The sequence below is a fragment of the Topomyia yanbarensis genome, chromosome 3 (genome assembly GCF_030247195.1).
Source record: "Topomyia yanbarensis strain Yona2022 chromosome 3, ASM3024719v1, whole genome shotgun sequence".
NCBI lineage: Eukaryota > Metazoa > Arthropoda > Insecta > Diptera > Culicidae > Topomyia > Topomyia yanbarensis.
In genome coordinates this window covers 49,275,628-49,298,399 of record NC_080672.1, presented here as the reverse complement: position 1 = coordinate 49,298,399, position 22,772 = coordinate 49,275,628, and the positions used below count along the sequence as shown (strand labels likewise).

Genomic DNA, 22,772 nt, shown 5'->3' with positions numbered 1-22,772 from the left:
AACATGTTTTTCGGTAACTCGTAAAAAAATTGTATCTTGTTTGGTTTCAACAAATTAATGGGAGAATGGTGAGGATGATTGCTATTTCCAGCCACCGAAGACATCGGTCACGATATCTACTCAGTATGCCGAGTCTGATAACACACTTCCTTTCATATTGTGTGACTCGTCGGAAGAACAAAAAAACTGTTACTTTAATTCTTGCTGAAGCAAGAAGTGGTGCTTCAGCCAAACCTGGAGGCTATTGATTTCCGGAATTTTTGCATAACCGAATTTCATGATGGGAAATATTTGCTGAAGGTGAAAATAGAGGTTATGCTTACGAACTTCGCCTTTAACGAGTTCTACCTTGTCAGGCATTCAGCACTTATGTTATTCAACAAATTAGCTTAGGCGAAACCAGTCATTTTGAAACTTGTAACACGTGGTTGATTCTCATATATATATGGATGATGAGAAAATCAATGTTCGACTACAAGATCTGATACCACTTACTTGAACCGCGGGCGAACGACCAAGAGGTTAAAGCCCCAATAAACAAACTTAACTTATTTGAACCGTGGCCATTAAAAGATTACTGTCACATTTGGAAAAAATGCAATTTATTATAAAGGACACATCTAGGAATTAGACGGGCAGGGTAAGCTAGGATTTCGTCCTAGCTGACCCTGCACGTACAAAACGCAATGCGATAGTATTATTATACACGTTACATCTTTGCACATCCATAATCTCCAATACGATTACCTGAAAAACAAACAATTGCCAAATTTGTGGCTGCTGTTCATATAATATTGACGGCAAAAACTGCGTCTAGTATCTCAAAATTAACAGTCAGCATCATCATTGAGGAAGTCGACACTGGTTGCCCGTAAGGGGACAAAACAAAAATGAAATCAGATATTCGAGAACATGGACATGGCAGTTACCACGATAATAATACGGAAGTGTACAAGATTGATATGAACGACCACCAAGACGCGGTTGGTTATGAAAAATATTTCTCAGTCAGTAAACAGGTCAATCGCACGAGATCTGTTGGAGAACCATTAGCGTTTTATCATTTTCATTGTTTACATCGTGGAAATATATTAAAGACTCAAGGCTTCACTTAGCTAATGCATTGAACCGACTCAAATAAACGAATTGTATAATAAAAACGTCAGGCATCTCACTCAAGCGTGCTAAACAAAAACATTTCAATTAGCTGATGACATAGTTGTAACCGAGACGACAGTTTTTTTTTATTTTCGCATCATTTTAATGCAATAGTATTTCTATTGACACTCAATTTCATTTTATGTGGGGAATGCGGGCCGTATTGAAACACTGTTAGCCTGGAAAATCGAAAAGCAAGAAAAACGTGAAATAGTAAGCCAAAAAGTGGTAAACCAGCGGTTTTCCTGAGGTGTTCATCAACCCACGAATCGTATATTACTAATTTTGTTGATATACAGAAACGTACACAGTAGCGGTAGGACTAACTGACGTGATTTTACACTTACTTTCCTTCGGATGTCAATTGATCAATTGATGCTAAACCACATATTAGTCAATCAACCATAATAAACTAAATGTTGCAACCACCACCAGCATTTTAGTCGCTTTCGATGGTTTCTAATTAATGCCTATGTAAGTTTGAAAACGACGTGTCGATAGATTGATTAGACATCAGTAGGTTATCACGGAGAGCGACTAAAATGTTGTAACTAGTTGAGTCTATAAGTCAATAAGGTGGGATTATTGTTTCGATTTCATGTTTTCATTATATTACAGTCTTTCGTTTTATTTTTGGTCTTTATGGAATAAGATGATAAGACATCACGGAGAAAAAAAGCAAAAAGGAATCAACAAATTGAAATCGAGGGGAAGTAAGTGCGATGTATTCCCTTCTATGTGTCGAAATTAAGAGATGCTGAAATTATTGAGCTTGTTCACATTTATAGTTTCTAGTTATGTTGTCAGCAATGAAGCATTTAGTAAAATTTTACGTAAATTAGATGATAGTAGTAACAGTGTTAAGTGATTTTCATTCGATTTGTGGACAATTTTCCTGAATAGATTAAATTCCGGGCAGTTACCTTTAGTTGATTAAATCATTGAAATACATAAGTCATTCCACGTCAGTTTTACAACCAAAATTTCAATTCCTTCGAAAATGTTTTCTTACATTTTTTAGCTAAAAATAATTGACACGTATTTTTTGGTTTGGCTAAATATTATATTTTTTTCAAGTTATTCGCTTTTGAACTTTTGAAGTCTATAAAATTGAACATTTGTCAATCACTGATAACTCGGAAACGACTCGATATATGGAAAAAAAATTAAATAAAAAAGTTGCGTCTTCAAATAAGCTTAACAAAAAAAAATCACAATTTTTTTGTTATATAACTTATGAAATTTGCAATTACTTGAAACAAATTGAATTTTTTTCAGGTTGGACCAAATTTTTTATTTATTATTTTCTTTAAGTATTAAAATCATGTTAAAAAGATTGTGTAAAAATTTGGCAGTGGAATTCTTTGCGAGATATTACAATTATAATCATAAAACAAGGCAATTTTACACTAAACGCCCAGTGAAAGGCCTGTTATAACTGAAATATCTCGTAAAACACTTCGAGTTCCATTCTGAAATTTTCACATATTCTTCTTAATATAGTTATGTAACCAAAATAAATTTGATTTCGGGGGACTTTGAAAAAATATTTGCTTTTAACATTAGAATACCCCCAAAAAAGTATTAAATTTGCAGAATGCGAGTCATTCCACGATTTACAACTACAATTTTAGTTCCCTCCATTTTTTTGCATTCTTTAGCTGAAAATTATAGACACGATTTTTTTACTTTGGCTGAATTTGATATTTTTTTTTTCAAGTTATGAGTTTTTGAACTTTATAAAATACTAGCTAATACCCATCGCGTGTTGATGCGACTTTCAACCAATATTTGTTTTTGTTAAATAATTTATGTATTATGCAAATATTAGTAACAAATAATTTTTTTTCAGGGTAGAGCCAAAAAAATCTTTTTAGATTTTTCAAATAATTTATAATTATATCGAAAAGATTGTGTACAAATTTCAGAAAGAAATTCGAAGTATTTTACGAGATATTCCAATTACAATAGGCCTATCACTAGGCGTTTGGTGTAAAATTGCCTTGTTTTAAGTTTATAATTGTAATATCTCGCAAAGTATTTTGATATCCACTCCCAAATGTTGGTAGTTTGCACAATTATTTTAACATGATTCTTAATATTTAAAGAAAATAATAAGTAAAAAATTGGTCCAACTTTAAAAAATTCAATTTGTTTCAAACAATTGCAAATTTCATAAGTTATATAACAAAAAGGAATTGCAATTTTTTTCAGTAAGCTCATTGAGTACACAACTTTTTTATTTAATATTTTTTTCCATATATCGAATCGTTTCCGAGTTATAGGTGATTGAAAAATGATCAATGTTATAAACTTCAAAAGTTCAAAAACTAATAACTTGAAAAAATCATATTCAGCCAAAATAAAAAAATACGTGTCAATTATTTTTAGCTAATGAATGCAAGAAAAAAAATTGGAAGGAATTCAAATTTTGATTGTAAATCAGACGTGGAATGACCCATATATTTTGATCCTATTGATCACCAAAGATCCTCCTTCCTAACTGGGGTATGCCAAAAAATTATGTTAGCATGATGCATTAGAACTGTAATAGTTACAGGACGCCAGATCAAGAAAATAGAAGTTGAACCATCTACAATTCGTTTGCCAAATCAGAAGATTTTGTGCAAATTTCGACATTCTCTTCGATCGAACATTTCCCGATCAGAATGAAATAACAAGATTATAGCAGAACACATTTTTTGTAACATATTGTGTTATAAATTAGGTCTCGTTAATAGTTAAAATAACAGAAATTTATAACAAGTTACAATGCGAGTTATAGTTTTGAAATATTTCTGTTATGTGTTTCTGATCGGGTTTATGGATATTTTTTTACTCATTTCAATTTAGCGTCATCTACACCTTTTAAACGTGTAGCTTAGAACACCTTGCGTTTTCCAGCACCGTCAAGGATTGTCATATTCGGTTAGCGCATAAATTCTGAGAACTCTAGAATATCCATTGTTGCAACGAGAGTAAGTTGTAAGTTGTAAATAAAAATAAATAATAAAAATCAAATTAAACATCAATAATTCGTTGATGTACTATAGCCTTTCTTGTGACAAAGAACATGAATTGTCTTAGATTTGGCTTTGTTTTCATTAAGAACTTTTCAAAATTTCGTTTAGTTTCTAGTGACAATATGAAGTAATTAGAACTAAAAGCTTTATGCAGGGGCGGGTAAAGCGTAGTTGGTAAATCGATTGCCTTGTACGCAGCTCATCACGGTTCGTTCATCAATCCCGCACATATAGGGTTAGAAATTTTTGTAAAGAAATTTACTAACCCAAAAAGAGGCGAATAACCATAAGGTTAAAACCTCTATAATCGAAATAAAAAAAGCTTTATACAATAATTTTTAAGCCCCTCCCGAAATAAACTCCTGGCTACGGGCCTGAAGTCACGGCAAAAGTTTATAAACCTAAATCGGTTTAAGCCGTATTTGAATGACAATATCTCTTCGGGGATAGTGTCGTTTTCTGGTATCTCAATATTCTCTGGGAAGTGTTGATATAACCGCTCATCGAAACGTGTCTTATATTCCCTTGGCAATGAATAATATTGTCTATGTTCTCTGTGTTGTTATTTTCCTTATCCCCAACTTTACCACTCCTCAATCACGGCAATGCGAAAATCTCCGATCAACATGGGAAACGTGTCATTGGAGCCAGTCGCTACTGAAAGTATTCTATAGGAAGTGTTTATTGTAATTGAAAAAGATCCTTAACGTGGATATAATTCGAATGATGATGAGAAGAATTGCTTAATTGAGATGTTTATAAATTTTGCATAAATAAATACTTCTTCCCAAATTTTGATCAGTAAAACGTTATCTCCAGCCCCAGAAAAAATAAACTTTTTTTTTAACGTTTACATTACCTTACACCGGTAGTGTTTGGATTACATGGCTGCATCAAAATTGAACAATAAAGCTAGAACGTAAAAATCCATACTGCGTGATAAGTGTATGATACAAGATAACAAGATAAGATCCACACCGAATATCAGAATCGATCCCGATTTTGTTAAAAAGACCCTTGAAAAATAAAGATGAAAATAGAAACCGGTTCAACTTCAGCCCAAACCATAACATAACCTTCAAACGGGTGCGATATTCCCGCTGGACGCACTTACCTCCGAACCGCGGGTCCACGCGGCCACAATCGAATTGCACGTCAGTATCGATCGGTCCGCTTGGTAGCAAGGTCGCCCGTTCTCCCGGGACATGATTTCCAGCTCCGGCGACGAGCCCTGGCACTCGTGCAGAATAATGTGATTCAGGTAGGGTACGCTGGAGGCCGAATCAAACACCGGTTCGTACTGAAAAAAGGAGAGAACAAACATAAATGGCACACTTAAACATACGTACGAGAGCACATGTAAAAATTCGGAATTCAATGTATTTATGCACGAGAGCCCCATCACTTGCCAGTGAGTGATGCATTCTGATTTCCGGCCGAGATTTTCACCAAAAGAGCCCCTCCCCCCCCGTTATCTCACCCACACCGTTTGCAATGTATGTAGATTACAGCGCAACACGAGTGCTCTCACGTTACAACCATCATGGGTCGCTTTCCGATTCTCTGATTGATATGTTTTAAATTGTACATTCGTTTTATTTGATCAATTTAAAATTGCCAGAGCAATCTCGTTGCCATCCGTCGCCACTGACACCGCTCCAGCCATCATGATTCAACGACGGTGGATCGAGCATTTTTTCGCAATTGAAATAATCCACGTTGCACAAGCCGCTTCCACGGCCACCTTTGACGCGGGGTTGGTTTGCAATCCGATGATGGTAGGTTCTTTGAGGTAGGTCAAAGCGGACCCGTTCAACCGTGGCGCGCTGCAGTCGGCAACCGAGAGAAAAAAAAATCCAACGACTATCGTTTTCATTTAATTACATTTTATTTACATTCTCGTGATTTTGCAATTAAAAATATTTAACAGCAAACAAACGAATGAGAATTTTTCAGTACCGTTTTCGATTCGCTATTTTTTCGCGATTGATGGTGACGGTTTCGCTGAACGAGAGGGAAACTCCAGCTCTTTTCGATTGTCGTTTATGTTCGAGCGGCATCGGCGGCGGCGGCGTCGGTTGCAGCAGATTATATCTGGGAGTCACGTGCAGGTTGAAGCATTGTAGAACACCGGCTAGGCTGGTAAGGCGGGAACTGCATTGACAGCGGAGGAAGGAATGTGCATTCGTCAGCCAACTCTTTAGCACAGCGATGGGCCTTTTTGTGCCACGGTCGCAGCTTGGTAGGGAAACATACGACCATTGAACTCTGCCGGTTGCTACCAACAATTAAAATGGCAACCTACATACATACATACATACATATATGACCAGAAAGCAGCAGCACCGTTTGGTAACTACGGGAGCTCCGCTTGAGCCTCGACCCCACACCGCACCTGATTGTAATCTGTCTGTCGCTTTGTCGACTCCAATGCACCCCGGAGACATAATGTATTTAGGAGTGAAGTGGTTGACTGGGTAACGCTGGGCTCTGGAAGCTGGCTGAAGCCGGCTCGGTTTTAAAAGCGAAGCGCGAATTTTTCGTTATTGTGAGAAATTGCCCGGTAGCAACGTGACCCTCGGAATCCACCTACCCAGCCAGCTACCTATCCGGTCTCCCCCGCCTGGAGAAATAGAACACCGGTGGCATTTATTTATTTTTTCCTGTGCCGCCGAACGTTTCAGAGACAGCGTGCGGACAAAAAGCGATTGAATGTTGCATTAAATGAAATTGATTGTACTCGATGGAGGCCAGGGAGAAAAACGAACAAAAAAAATTGTTCATTTGTGATATTTTATGAGGATGCAAAGTGGGTCGCCCTGGTTGGTTCTTGTTTTCAAGGAGATGATAGTACGCCGTGCAGTTAACGGTTGAATTAAGAATGAATCTATCAATTTTGGTTCAGATATTTATTGAATCAAGCCTATTCCTAATTCTATTTTCGTTGTTGTGGATTGAACAATTTTCAAATCGATTTCTAATACACCTTGTTCCACGTTGAAACAGTAACCAAGTTTGTTTTGTTACAGCGATATTACACTCACATGTAGTTTTCCTTACAGGACATTCCATCTGGAGATTCCATCTCGAGAGAAGTGGTTAACAACAACAAGCGCAAGTGGCTCGTTACGCTGACAGCTCTCTAATGGAAGGACCTACTGAGTCTGGTGTCCACTGTCGTGAAATGGAATTGAAACAGCCTCACTTGCAAGGTAGATACTGTACCACAAAAAGAAGTCGTTGTCAGTCTCATCCCGACACGAAAATTTCAAATGCAATGACTTCAAATGGGAAAAATTAGCGGAGATTATTGCAAACTGTAGTGCGCTAAATTGATTATCATCAAGAAGACAGGAGGCGGGCATGGCGTAGTTGGTAAACTGGTTGCCTCGTACGCAGCTCACCTGGGTTCGATTCCCAACTCCGCACGTAGATTCGAAAGTCTTCAACAGAGATTTTTTTAATCGAAAAAATAGGCAACTCTAAAGCTCGAACTTCTACAATCCCAATGAAAATCGAGTGGACAACTCCATATCATACCGCGAGAATCAAAATCTCCTCGGTATTGGAAGGAATTTCGCAATAACACAAAGGGTCCGATGCCCAACCTAAGTCCATCCAGGCCTACACTAAGTTGAATCTCTGGAGGAAATATTGAGCCACCTAAGATTTTCGGTGTTCCGGGAAACGCTGAAAACTCCCCGTTTGATCTAGAATTACTAAGATCAGAGGCGGTTTTCTTAGGCTTTGTATTAGTGCTTCCCCGAGCTGTTATATTGGGTGCCCCCAAAGAGAAATTTTTTAGCCATATGCCTATAGATTTAAGGTGCAAAAACAACTGCTCATAACATCGCTTCCGGTTTTCTGTAAAAGAGTGCATTAACATTTGTATACCTGGTTGTTTTTGATCAACATCCAAAAATCTCTTTAAAAACGTCTTGTTATTAAACTGCAGTTTGAATGATCAACAGCAGTAAGAAAGAATTTCAATGGCAGTGCAGTAATGTAGCTGCATATTTTACCTAAAGCGGCTTTAAAATGACCCTCCCACTTCTAGTTTTCCGATCTGTATACTTCACAACCTCGCTCTCACTTGAGTACTATGGTTGTAAATTTTCATAACTTTCCCTACCCAGTAATCTCTAGCTAATTTAATGTCGTTAAAATGTAAAAAAGAAAATGTGACTACATAGCCGAAATATAGTAGGAAAAAAATAGCATTTAACAGTTATGTGTCCAACAAAAAAATCACCTTTAACAGGCCAACGAGGGTACCCGGGTACCCACAAATTGAAATGCTCATAACTATGGCTTCCTTTAACCGATTTGGACACTTTTAGATGTTTTGGATTCAGGAACTCGTCTACTTTTTGATTCTGTACAGTAGAACCGGAATAATGGATCTGGTTTTTGGTAATCCGGATTTTCCGGAGTAATGTTCCAGTACAGGATATGATTTGTAAATTTTAATAATATCCTAGCAATATGAGTATCAACACTCTTCAAATTGTCTCGGAACTGTGTTTTTTATTGTTGCGGGACCCTATGGCAATCTGAAAAATGGAATTGGAATGGAATGGCCACTCACGGCCCCACGGGAACCTGCTCCGGAATATCCGTTCCGGGGTCAAATCACCAAATGGTTCCAAAACCACGAGATACAGCCTACTGATGCAATTCCAAGAATTTTGATACCCATATTGCTAGTATTCCATTGAAGTTCGCAAATAGTACCCCAGCACTGGAACCTGCTTCCGGAAACCCGGATTCCCGGGAACCGAATGAAGTAACCCGATTCATTTTTACCAAGTCCAAAAGTGGAAGAGTTCCTGAATCCAAAACGGCCAAAAGTATCGAAATCGGTTGGATATTACCTTAGTTATAGGCATTTTAGTTTTGTGGGTACCCGGGTACCCACGTCGGCCTGTTACGTAGTAAAAAAAATCAGGAGCCCCTCCTCACTCCCACCCTTACTATATCAACAATATTATTAACCCAAAAGCTTGACTTAGTGAAGTTCTAAGATGTCACAAAACTTCAATTTCCAGCTATGGATAAAACATAGGAATTTAATTAATTGAAACTTAAAAAGGTACCCGGGTACCGCGTCGGACACACAACGGTTAAAACTGGTTGGCGATCATGCCGTCGATCTCTACTTTGTAGGCGAGAATGTAGACACGGTAGTCATATATAAAATTCTTGTCGCCAGTAACATCATTTGCTTGCTTTAGATATGGTATCACAATGCTGACCTTATTTGGGCGCATTTTCGTGAGCTCCGTAGCGACTGAATATTTCTTTGTCAAGTCTTTAGAATAGGTCTTTTGAGGCTAGTTCATTTACGCACGGTTCTAGAGCCCGACGCAAAGTGAAAAGTTGAAGAGACAGAATTTACGGGAGATATAAAAAAAATGGATAACCAGTCATGCGATTGTACAGCAAAAACATAATTTCCTTTTATAACGTATGGCTGGATGCTACCGATACTAAACAGAAAAACCGGTGGCAAGTTAGCAAGAAGAAAACAAAAAAAAACAGCCGCATCTTTCTTCACTCGCTTGTGACAAAAGAATGTCGTGACGGCCTTCGGTCGAGAAATTCAACTCTATTATTATGGACGGCAAACAACAATCCACCAACCAATTTACAGTTCCAAAAGTCTTGATATTAATCCTACTGAATATATATTCTGACCGAATAGCTGTTTTTCAAGAATAATTTCGCCATTTTATGAGCAAAAAGCCCCCTTAATTGAAATAATATCCCAAAAACTCAACTTAGGGGTTAGGTACTTTTTACGTAGAATGTGTATGCAAAATTTGAAATAAATCGGTCAAGTAGTTTTTGAATGGCAGTGAACACCGCAAATCATGTTTTTCCAGAGACGTTCCACAAAAACCTTCGTTTAGTCGCTAGTTGATATTTTTGCGTGAAAAAATTACAGAATATTATTGAAATGATGTAGTATAATGTACAAAAGTTTCGATCAATTCGTTTCACACATCTTTCTAACAAAATATGAAAAAAAAAACTGATTTTTTTTACGCTGGAACCCTTACCCCCCTTAAATAAAAAGTTAATAAATCCCAAACCCAAAACAAATTAATTTTCTAAGCAGTACACATGTAATTACAATGAATATAACTCAACTGATTCGAGTAGAAAATTCCAGATATTTCGTAATTAAACCTCAAACACTATAATTGGTCTTTTTAAAAAGTTATAACTTTTGATTGAGGCAAGATTTGTTCACAAAGACAAGTAAGGTTAATAAATGTGACTATGGCCTATTTGAATATTAACAGTTACAAGAATCAGCTTTAGAACTGAAGTTATGCAATAAGTCTGATTGAATTCCGATAGAGCAGTGCCAGGGACAGTTTACGTTGACGACGGAAAATTAATTTTTCATATATCTTCGTTATGTTGCTATATTATGGAAAGCTGATAAAACTTATCAATTTAGACTGTCTTTGGTTACATTTTCCACGGACTATTTTAAACTTTCTGGGATTGAGTAGCTTCTAGCACTGCGAGGGAATCACCTATCTTTTTTTAAAAAAAAGCTTTTTGTGTTTCCTAATCCCACCGTTTTCAAGGAAAAATAATTTTGAAACCCTACCTGCACTAGAAAAAAGTTGGTCGTGAAAGGGTTCCTTTTGTTTTCAAGGATATATCTACACGCGTGAAGCGCTTTTCAGTCCGCCAGGTAACGGAGCTCGTCGTGGCAGAAAAGGGAGCAGAAGTGGCTGTCGACGACGATGGAGAAAATTAATCCAAAATATGCAACACTTGCTATTACTAGAAATTGTGCTTTCAATGACTATATTACTGTTTATAAATATCAAAAATGATAATTGTTATAATATATTGAAAATGTCTAATTTTTCCAACTTTCGATTTGCTGAGAAATTGTTTTTTTTTTTCAAGAAATTATATTTTTTTTAGTCAAAATATGACTAATATAACCGTTCTGTATTTTAACAGGGGCGTAGCTAGAGGTTGCCCTTCTCTCCCCACATTACGCGACAACTTTCCCTAAATACCCGCCCCTCCTCTCAAGTTCCCCCGTCAAAGCTCTCCCCAGATCCCCCACAAACGACCACCTCATTCATCCACTTCAGACCCTCCCCCCCTCTCTCATCCCAATCACCTTCAACTAGTAAGCATACCAAGATAGGCTGGGGGTGGTTCGGTTGCGGGTTATTCATCCTCTTCACACATACACCCGCATGATAAAATAAGTTAGGCGAAAAACGACATTTGAGTTAATGCTGATTAATTTCCTATTGGGTTTGAACTTTCGATTTTGAAATGAACACATTACGTAATACGCAATAATCGCATTTAATACCAACCAGTGAAAAATATAGTTTGAAATGATTTTTAGTTTAAAACTAATTTCAAATTTCTTAATAAGTTGAAATTTTTTGGCGGGGTTCCGACCCCTCGAACCCTCCTCCTGAATCGGCAGCTGGTTTAAGGTGTTTCAGCGTCGACACATAGCATTCCAAGTTCTGTCGATCTATTGTATGTATGTGCAAATCGTACTGAATAAGTAGTAGACATTTTCACCATTACATTAAACATAACCAACGAAGGAATCGTAGTTTGGATAAATGAGAAAGGCACTATTACACCACTAGGTGAATTAAAACAGGTTTTGTACATGACAGCTGATTTGTTAAAAATCAGAGTATAACATCGATGTTAATAAATAAGTGTTTTTCAACATTTTTTTCTTTCGCCCCTCTCGGTTTCTTAAATTAAAAGATGAAATTTATTAACATTAATATTTATTTAAGTCAAATATTAAACTACAATGGAAAACTGAATATTTAAAATTGATTGATTTGAACTAGAGATAATTGACTTTGAATTTTACGCCGGGTCGAAAATATTTTGGAGTTATAGCGTTTGATGGTTAAAATAGTTAATTCCAGAAATTTAATATCGAAATGTTAACACTCCAACCATTCTTGTTATTCGTTTACTCGATACAGGTTTTAAAACTGATCATCATATCATAATAATATATATTATTCAATATTTTAGTTTTCGGGTCCATCCATAAATGACGTATAGGGGAGGGGGAGTTTGGTATTTTGTGAGGATTTGTAACGACAGGGGGATATGAAGTCATGTCATGCTGCGTAGCTTTTTTTAAATATTCTCTGAAAAATTAGGGAAAATCGGACTATTGTTTATAAAGGTAAACAACTTTGAACGGTACCGCTTTTTATATGCGAGCAAATCGTACACAAAACTTTACACGCGTTTTTTATTGAAACCATGGCTTCAAAGTCGGTACTATGAATATCGTTTAAACCGTACATACTATCCCCTACATTTTTTGTTGTTTAGAAGCTTATTAAATTATTTAGTTTTTAACTCATCTTATTTTGCACAATTTGAAAAATATTTTTCCGATGCAATTGAAGACGCATTTTGCGCTAAAAATTAATTTTTGTCTTCAATTTCATGGGTCTAGTACAAAATAGTTAAGTATACTTTAAGACCCTATTTAATTTTTCCATTTCCAATAAGCGAAGCAAAGATAGTTATAGCGATGGCTACATGAACGTGTACCATGACGCGAGAAAAGGCACACTGATTGAATGCCAATACAATCAATGCTTCAATTATAAGAAAAAGGATCTGCATCAGCAGGACCCAGCAAATGCAGTTTGTTTTATTTTTTTATTATTTTGTATACATTGTATATAGCCAATCAGCCTAACCTACATATTTCTGAAAAGAATGGAGAAAATGATTGACTTACAGATTAAAGCAGAGTAGTTGAAAGACTCCGCTGAGCGAATTTCAATTGACATATCAAAACAACAAATCAACAATAGATGCATTACACATGTTGGTTGGAAAAGGATTCTATTGAAACAAAACAAATCTCACTTGCGGCTTTTTCAGACATAGAAGGAGCTTTCGACAATGCATCTCATAGTTCAATGCGGAATGCTATGAGAAAACATGGGTTTGATATTTACACAATAAATTGGATCAACTCAATGTTTACAAACCGCGAAGTAACTAGCACGCTTGGAAACACGTCACTGACTATGAAAACAAATAAGGGATTTCCTCAAGGCGGAGTTCTATCACCCTTATTGTGGTTATTAGTTGTAGATGAGCTATTGAAATCATTAACTGAAATGAGATACGAAGTGATTGGATTTGCAGATAATATATTCCTCGTGAGGGGAAAATGTGATTATGTTATCTCAAATAGAATGCAATGTGCACTGAACTTCACTTCGAAGTGGTGTAAAAAGGATGACCTGAACATAAATCCATCGATTGTTTTGGTTTTGGATAATCCCATTTACTCGAAAAAGGAAATATTCAATATCAACATTTCTGTTCAACGGAACAGTAATTGAAATATCCTCTTAGGTAAAGTATCTGGGATTGGTACTCGATAAAAAACTAAACTGGATTGCGCACATTGAGAAAGTTATAAGCAAGGCAACTAGTGGTCTTTAGGTGTGCAGTAGAACAATTGATAAAAACCCGTTTTAATCCACCTAGTGGTGCAATTGTGCTTTTCTTATTTATCCAAACTACGATTCCATGGCTGGTTATGTTTAATATAATGATGGAACTGTCTATTAGATATTCTGTGCGAATTACACATACGTACAATGAATCGACAGCTACGAACTTGAGTTGCTATGTGTCGACGCTGAAACACTTGAAACCAGCGGCGGATCCAGAAGAAGGGGTTCGGGGGTTTGGACCCCGACAACATTTTTCAAATTGTTAAGAAATTTTAAATCAGTCTTTCAACTTAAAATCATTTAAAAAAATAATTTTTCGCTGGTTTTTCAGACCCACAATGAAAGTTTATTTTAGAGGAATTAGAAAATTTTATTCGCGTAGAGGGAGGTTTAGGGAAGGGTGGTGATTGATGTGGGGGGGGGGGTTCCCCTCACCGTATCCCCTTAACTACGACCCTGCTAAAATACAGAAAACCTATGTAATTAAAAAAAAATTGACGATGTTCAGAGTGATTGCATAACCTTTCTATAGAAGAAAGGCAAAAATGTGAATTTGCTATGTGTCCGCACTCTTAAACCCGTAACTCCGGAACCGGAACTCGGAATTTAATGAAATTCATTAGCAGCCTATGGAAACGTTGTACCTTTCATTTGAGACTAAGTTTGATGAAATCGGTTGAGCCATCTCCGAGTAACCGATGTGCTTATTTTTGGTCACATACATACATACATACACACATACATACGCACACACACAGACATTTGACGAATTCGACGAACTGAGTCGAATGGTATACGATAGACGGCCCTCCGGGCCGGGATAAGGTTGACGATGTTCAGAGTGATTGCATAACCTTTCTATAGGAGAAAGGCAAAAACGTCAAAGTATTTTTACACTCGCAGTGGTGCAAATTAAACGAGCGCGTAATTTGACGCTCGGCCTGGTGGTGCATGGCTGAAAAGTCGCAAAGTGAATTTTAGAAAAGATTCGCAATACTTTGCGTATCCATCGGTCTGGGCAATGTTGCCAGAACTTCGGTCGAAATTAATTTATTTGCTGTGGTTGCAATAATCACATTTCGTGGCTTTTATCCGTTTAAGTAATGTACAGGTATATAGGAAACTCCTATGTGACCGCACTAACCAACCTATAACTCAGGAGCCGAAAGTCAGATCGGAATGAAATTCAATAGCAGCCAATTGAAGCATCACACCAATCACTTCATATATAGAAGATGATGGAAAACGGTCAAGAATGCTCTCTGAGGAATAGGCGTGAAATTAACTCTGAACATTGGCAAGATTTCCGGGGCATGAAGACATTCTAGGTGACCAATGTGATCAAAGTGACTACATGCCAGCGAATCTAAGTAATTTAACAAGCATTTTAATAAGTTTTACATCTTCTAGGTATCATGGCAGTACCAGTTTATATGGGAATTTACTGTACGATCGCACTTGTCAACCAGCAACTCTGAAACAGGATGTCGGATCAGAATTTAATTCAAAAGCAATCTAGCAATCATAGGCGTGCGCAGGCTTTTCCATTAGGGGGGCTAATAGCTTAAAAACTTTCAATTGTGTTAAGCCGTCATTATGAGTTTGATTTATTGTAGAGATTCGATTGTAAAACAATTATTTTATTTTGTTTTTGAAATTTACGTTGTTTCATTTATTTCCTAAATATATAAAAATATCATAACACATTTTCAACTTCCTTGAAAAAAATGTATCATGGTCTCCAGCGCAAAATAATACTCACGTTTTTTGCAATATAATTTTTTTGAAGTTTATAAAATTGATGTTTTTATTTTGGATCTTTTTACTGATAATTAAAGTTCCCTATGAGCTGATTGGAATTTTTTTTTTAAACTTTTAAAACAACGAATTTAGTTGAAATCGAACAAAGATTCTGTTGGGTTTTAACTAAGGGAACAGTTGGATCTAACAAATTTTATTTTGTTTCAACAATGTTTCTATTTAAAATGCAAACAGAAGTATTACACAAAATTTGTACTTTCGAGAACAGTTTGAAGCAGTTATTCGTCAAGTTTAAAATTTAACTAAACGTTTTGTTGTTTCAAAAAGGCCTGATTTTTCTGCGTGTATGTATTTATAGAGTGTATAGATATACTTAGATTGTGTGGAATCCCGGGCAGTTTAGGGAGTTCAACCCATTCTCATGGACGTTGATGTTATTTTCCTGGCACAGCTATTGAACATTCTTACTGTAATGGCTACTCGCAACATCTGGCAAAAACTTGGGAGGGCCCTTGTGAGACCTAATTACTGGACGCTTTTCAGACCATCGTTGATGTATAATTCGGTTCATACTGTTGGTTGTGATGGAAATCGGAGTCTTGCGGCCATAACTGCAAATTTACCAGATTACAAACTTTGTCCGGCAAAACTGTACGCAAAAACATTTTTTTACTTCTTGGGAACATCTCAGTGATCTTTGGAATCATAAAGCTTCTGTTTCGGAAGCTGTTTAGAGTCAAATTTGACATTCATTTCATCAGCCTTTTGTTGTATTTATAGAATTTGTTCAGATGCTGATCATATGTCTTTGAGACCAATTTTGGCCGTAATGTTTTGCTTTACGGTCCAGTTCGATTGTTTGATGGTCCCATGCTTGAAGAAAATTTCCCACAACCATGCCCAAAAGTTCTGGATTAGCTTTGAAAGCCTTTATGAAGTTCTGACGCAGTTTCCGGTACCCCTTCGACGACACGATGGCACCTTCTCCTCAGCAGACTAACATTACTTGGAATCGGGTTATACTGCACATATTGAGGTTTATCCATTGTGGTCATCATACTCGGTTTTTAATTTCTAGTGTGCAGAATTAATTCTCTTTTTTTTCTATCGCTTGATAATTTATGAAAACATTACTTTTTCAAACCTTTTGCACGAGGTCAAATGTCTTTCTCTTGAAGACATTATATGCAAATTGTAGTCAAAAGCTTCCGGAACTGACCACAAAGAGCACTGTACCTGATAAGAAGTAGCATATCGATTCTACATTCGCAGAGCATGTATCTGACTTTTTGTGTAAATTTTTGGAATTATGTTGAGAAAATTTTGTTAAAATCTCAAGCTGGATCTCAATACACCAACTGTTTCAATTTTAACAGGCCACTTTCTATAAAGTTGCCTTGCTTCAGTTGTTATAAGACCAATAAATTTTTTCTTGAGTATCCAAAACTCGAAAATGTTTCAGTGAAATGTTTTACAACTGAACAAAAAACAAAAAATAAATAAAATCAATAAAAAAATATTATTAACTGGTGGAAAAATCCATAAAAAATCATTGTGAGATATAAAAAAGTCGACGACGTCTTGCAAGTTGTCTACTAATCACTCTAGCGGGTCTCTATCCTCCGCGCTTCATGCCCAAAAACCTCTCGACGTAAGCATGCGTGTATAATCCGTACAGCTCGTTGCTCATGCTTCGGGGTCATATTGTATTTTCTTTTCGTCGTAGTATTTAGTAGTAAATCTTTAGTAGGAGTTTGGCAGAACTTATATTTCGTCATTTTTGCCTAATCTGTGATTAACGCCATTTCCGAAGTCTTTCACGAAACCAAGAAGCATGCAATTATGGTTTCGTTTCTTCGTACACTACAGTGTATCGTATTTTCAAGTGCATTTCCATATTTTCATTTATCTTTTGATTTGATTACCAGTCCGCAAGTAGCATTGTCATAAGAAAATGGTCCTTCGTTTGTCTTCTCGTAATCCGCTGTGGTAATCACTGACAAAATATTATGTCAATGGCCGTTGCTTGCTAAACAGAACACGGAAGAGTAGCTTATAAGGGATATTGAGGCGCGTTATGTCTTTATAGTTATCGCAGTCGAGTCTGTAGATAAGCCGTATATGGCCATCCAACTATTCCGAATGCAGTTTTTTTCCATTCATCATCACAATCACGTGGTGGTTCACATCGTACCGCTTTTCAACTACTGGATATCATTTTACACTGCCTCTAACATGCTAGTTCATAATTCTCAAGCCTTATACGCCCCTGTCATGATCGTCTTTTTCAGCGGCTTTCAGGTCACTACACTGTTCCAGCATATAACCAGTGTAAGCAATAAACTTCTAGTCCAATCTGTTGCTCGTTGGCTCTCCACATGGAACCAATTTCCTCGTGTGAGTAAAGCCATGTCAAGTGATCCTCGAATTTTTCGCAAAATCACCGATTTTCATGAGATATATTTTATTGTATAGGGATTATGGTAAATAGGTTTTGGTATAAATATTTCGTTAAAACTCCTTTTTTCCTTTGAGATATTAACCCTTAAACTTTATAGCATGATAAAATTGTAAAATTTATATCTCAAAACCTACTGAAGATAATTGAATGAATTTTTGTACACTTATGGAATGATATTTACACTATCTCATAAAAATAATTTTACAATATAATTATGTGAATAACGGTACTTTGCATCTACTTAAAAATTTCAATTGTATTTTTTCTTGTGTTCTTCACGCTAAAAATTTTCAAAAGGTATGTCAAATTACGCGTCAATCTCTCACCTTCAATAATATGTATTGATAATTTTTCATTTTTGTTTCTATCGAGAGTTATGGATGATTTTGTAACGGTGCGTACCATCAACGCACGGCCCACTTTGATGCAGCCCGGTGGAACTTACACATTGGCAACGCCGCATGTCCAAACGTCCTACTGCGCATCGCGTAGGAAACATGCATCGCATGACTAAATGAAACCACATCTCTAGATTGGTGCAAAAGAACAAACTTATATATTCGAATTATCAAAGGTTAATGTTTTCTGGATACTTTGAGATACTTTTAGATTTTTTTTGACCGAAATGCACAACAAAAACAATTTTGTTTAATGAATACTTTTTTATTATAACTTAACGTTACTAGGAATTAAACTGTATCGCAAAGAACCGAAACATAACTTATATAATACGCTTATGTTATTGCCATTTTTGAAGACACTTTTGTTATGGCATTTTCGTTTTTGACAGTGTACACCAGTATTGTCGGGGCTATACTCATTCAAACTTCAGTGTATCTCTTTTTTTTCACTATACCGGTGTATAGCAGGTTAAAAACGAAAACGTTATTAGTCGATGTTTCATCCAAATTCATTACTAGTCTACAACATTATACAGGAAAATTGAACATTTTATGAAAACAGCATTTTACTTCGCTTGTTTATGTCCACTGAGTGATCTTACTTATAAGCAACGAAGTGTCTTGCGAAAAAAAAATTACTTTGAATCTGTTTTTCAATCGCATTGGCGTGTTTTCTTTATCGCTATTGCTTCTGTCAATTCTGTTAATTAGTGGTTCTCCAAGTTCTAGTAAGATATTATTTACTTTATCAAATTTCAGTAAATCATCAACGAATTATAATTCCAAATCTTCATTACTTTTTTAACGAAATACAGTATTCGGTTGGTCGAACCATATTTATAACATAAAAACAAACGAATGTTTTTTGAGCAAATATACTGTGCTAACACCTAGACAGAAACAATTGACGATAAAAAGTGGTAAAATATGTCAATTTGCAAAAAAGTCATATACATGCAGATTCAAAAATGCCCATAGCTCAAGTTTGCACAGCAACTGCCAACATCGGAGCGCGCCGGTTTGAGAGTTTGAATGACAGAAAATTAAATAATTCCTGAAAAATATAACACTAAAAACCATGCAAATTACTCGGAATATGTTCACCTTTAAACATCCGCACAGAAAAGCTTATCTTTTTGCTCTAATATCGAAGATGGCAATTTTGGACATAAGATACGCTCTGCCAAAGCGATACGCAGTAGGACGTTTGGACATGCGGCGTTGCCAATGTGTAAGTTCCACCGGGCTGCATCAAAGTGGGCCGTGCGTTGATGGTACGCACCGTTACAAAATCATCCATAACTCTCGATAGAAACAAAAATGAAAAATTATCAATACATATTATTGAAGGTGAGAGATTGACGCGTAATTTGACATACCTTTTGAAAATTTTTAGCGTGAAGAACACAAGAAAAAATACAATTGAAATTTTTAAGTAGATGCAAAGTACCGTTATTCACATAATTATATTGTAAAATTATTTTTATGAGATAGTGTAAATATCATTCCATAAGTGTACAAAAATTCATTCAATTATCTTCAGTAGGTTTTGAGATATAAATTTTACAATTTTATCATGCAATAAAGTTTAAGGGTTAATATCTCAAAGGAAAAAAGGAGTTTTAACGAAATATTTATACCAAAACCTATTTACCATAATCCCTATACAATAAAATATATCTCATGAAAATCGGTGATTTTGCGAAAAATTCGAGGATCACTTGACATGGCTTTACTCGTGTGTTATCCGATAGTCATGTGACTGCTGAACTGATCGCCTTATGAACTTGTGCTATGTTGTGATCTCTTGTTGGTCGTTCTGTTTTTGGTTGTCCCTAGGGCGGAGTTATATATCTGATGCTTTCCATGAAATAAGAAATTTAAGCAAATATTTTTTGGTATTCACTATTAAACTATGTTTATTAATACATTTTTTTCAGTTTTTTAACGGAATCTTTTCAGATGTTTCAGAAGCATTTTTTTTCTATAAATGAAACTTCAATATATGGATTACATGCTAGGGCAAATAACCCAATAGTTATGGTAGCAGATACCATCATGCTGTTTTCATTAGGTCACACTCAAATAAAAATAGAACAAATTAACATAAAAACTATAAAATGAAGAACACTTTTTTTTCTAAATATGTATCCCAAAAACCTATTTTCATATTTCTCATTCGTATAATGAGTTCTTGGACAGTTCCTTTTTTTCCTTTTAACGACTTTAAATTAGTTAGAGATTACTTAGTAGGGAAAGCTATGAAAATTTAGAGCCATAGTACTCAAGTAAGAGCAAGAATTTAAAATATACAGATCGGAAAACTGGAAATGATAGGGTAATTAGGAACAGGCTTAAAATCTTTCGGACTAATCTTTTATCTTCTGCTGGTAGTAGTCGAGCTTAAACAGAGTTACTACGAATTGCTCAAATCTACCAACATGTCATGTCTCGATCATCTACTTATTGAAAACGCTCGGAACCGAAACAGTTTTCATAGATGACGGAGATAACGAAAGGCGAATCGTATGTATATAAACCTATATTGAAGTTATATCAATACTAATAAAATTTCCAATGCATACGCAGTTCTCCTGAAAACAATATAATCAAAATAACATGGAAAAATCTCACCGGGAACTCCGTGGTGCCGTCACAACTTCCAGCGGAATGCCGGTACTCGTGGGTCTCCTAACAGTCGGCGAGGGACTTCCGCATTGCCGTATCGGCTTTACACCAGCACGTCGAAGCAGTCCCAAAAGCCGGCAGATCAAACAAAGCAACTAATAGTATCTTGTTGGCATCACGTTGGAAACTGTCCTCCCGGGAACGCTGCGCCTAATGGTTCACTGATGATTCACTATCAGAATTACGGCACCGAGGGTGAAAAACAAACTGTTTTTTCAATTAAAATGCACACCAGAACCATGAGAACCGACAGATTTCCTATCCGTATATTCCAAATCCTATCATAACTAGAAATTTTAAAACTTTTGCTAAATAGTAAACTCTAAACTAAAAAAGATATAAGTAGAATAAGTTGTTATCCAAACAAATAACATCGATATAATTCCAAAAGTTCTTTTCAGGTTATATTACTGTTTAGAAGTTTAGTTTTAGAAGAAAGTTGAAAGTTTCTCTTGTTATCGATTTCCATGTAATACTTCTTGAAATAGCCATATATGCCTTTGCAATAAAAAGTTTATAATTTTTAGTCAAAGCAAAAAATGAAATTGATCACCAGTACTCTTGTATTTTTAAGTCGGTAACCGAATCTTTGTTACAGTTACTGCTTCCTCTCAGCAACCTTATCTTGTTATAGAGATTCCTGATTTCAAAGAACTTGCGCCAACTGTTGATTTTATCGAGGCGTTCTAAGATTAAATGGCTTGCTTGAACAGAATGAGTTCTGCAGTTTCACATATGTATCGTAGGTCTTCATCATTATAATCATACTTATAAAAGTTCATAAAAAGTTCCAAAACATTAGGGGGCCCCCTAGCCCCCCCTTGCGCACGCCAATGCTAGCAATACTATCTACCTTGAGTAACCGATGTGCGATTGTTAGCCAAATACGTATGTAGGGGAATTGTGGGAAAAACCGACACTGTGGGTAAAACCGACACCCCACAACTTTTCCTAGAAATCAAATTTTTATTCATTTCATAATGATACAATATTATTAGTACGTTTATTTAGAGCATTTGAAGAAAAATTGGATTTACGTTAGTGCGCCGAATGTCATAAAAATTAACAAAACATTCGACAGCAGCGTTCATACTCGTCTGGATGTAAAATTTCGTTGGTAGATTTTAAGGTTTTAACCGAACGAAAGCTTTTCAAATCACCCCATTTTTCAGTACCTATTATTATCGGCCTGTCCTATGATCAACTAGGTGCATTGAAGACGAATTTGAAAAATTCAATATTTTTAATTGCTTTCATAAAAAAATGTGCGCTGTTGGGGTAAAACCGACACCCTATGGTTAGGGTAAAACCGACACCCTGTTAAGATGGTTGTGTATAGTTGCGATTCATTTCAAAATACTGGGGATCTTTGTGACACTTCAATTAGCCTATTAGAACACTATAGTATTAGCAGAAATACACAGAAATACTTTTATTGTGTTTATTTCTTGTAAGTCTCTTTAAAAATCAAAAATTGGAATTTTTGCTTATCTGATTCTAACGAAGCTTTTGCTATTTCTGCAAAAAGGTCATCAAACCGAATTTCTAGTGTTCTCTTGGTTTGTCATAGACGAATTTTATCACAATGAGACAATGATATTATGTATACTCCAATAGATCGTTGATGATCAGAGTCCGAAAAATCAAATCTGAAAAAGATAGTTTTACTAAGAAGTGTGTGTGTCACTTATAAGTGAATGAATCCAATTAGCAGAACGTAGAACGCTTGAAAATCTTCTCTTATGAAATAAAATGACACTGG

The 22,772-nt window shown here is 36.0% G+C and overlaps 1 protein-coding gene across 2 annotated transcripts in view; it reads right to left on the bottom strand.

Moving 5' to 3' along the window:
• The window catches only part of LOC131691337 (MOXD1 homolog 2-like), a 611,999-nt gene that overhangs the window by 53,250 nt on the left and 535,977 nt on the right, over positions 1 to 22,772 (bottom strand). For both annotated transcript variants that reach the window (XM_058977649.1, XM_058977648.1), the window contains one exon: positions 5,296 to 5,481. In XM_058977649.1, the coding sequence (XP_058833632.1) occupies positions 5,296 to 5,481 (186 nt within the window). The remainder of the gene's footprint in view (positions 1 to 5,295; positions 5,482 to 22,772) is intronic.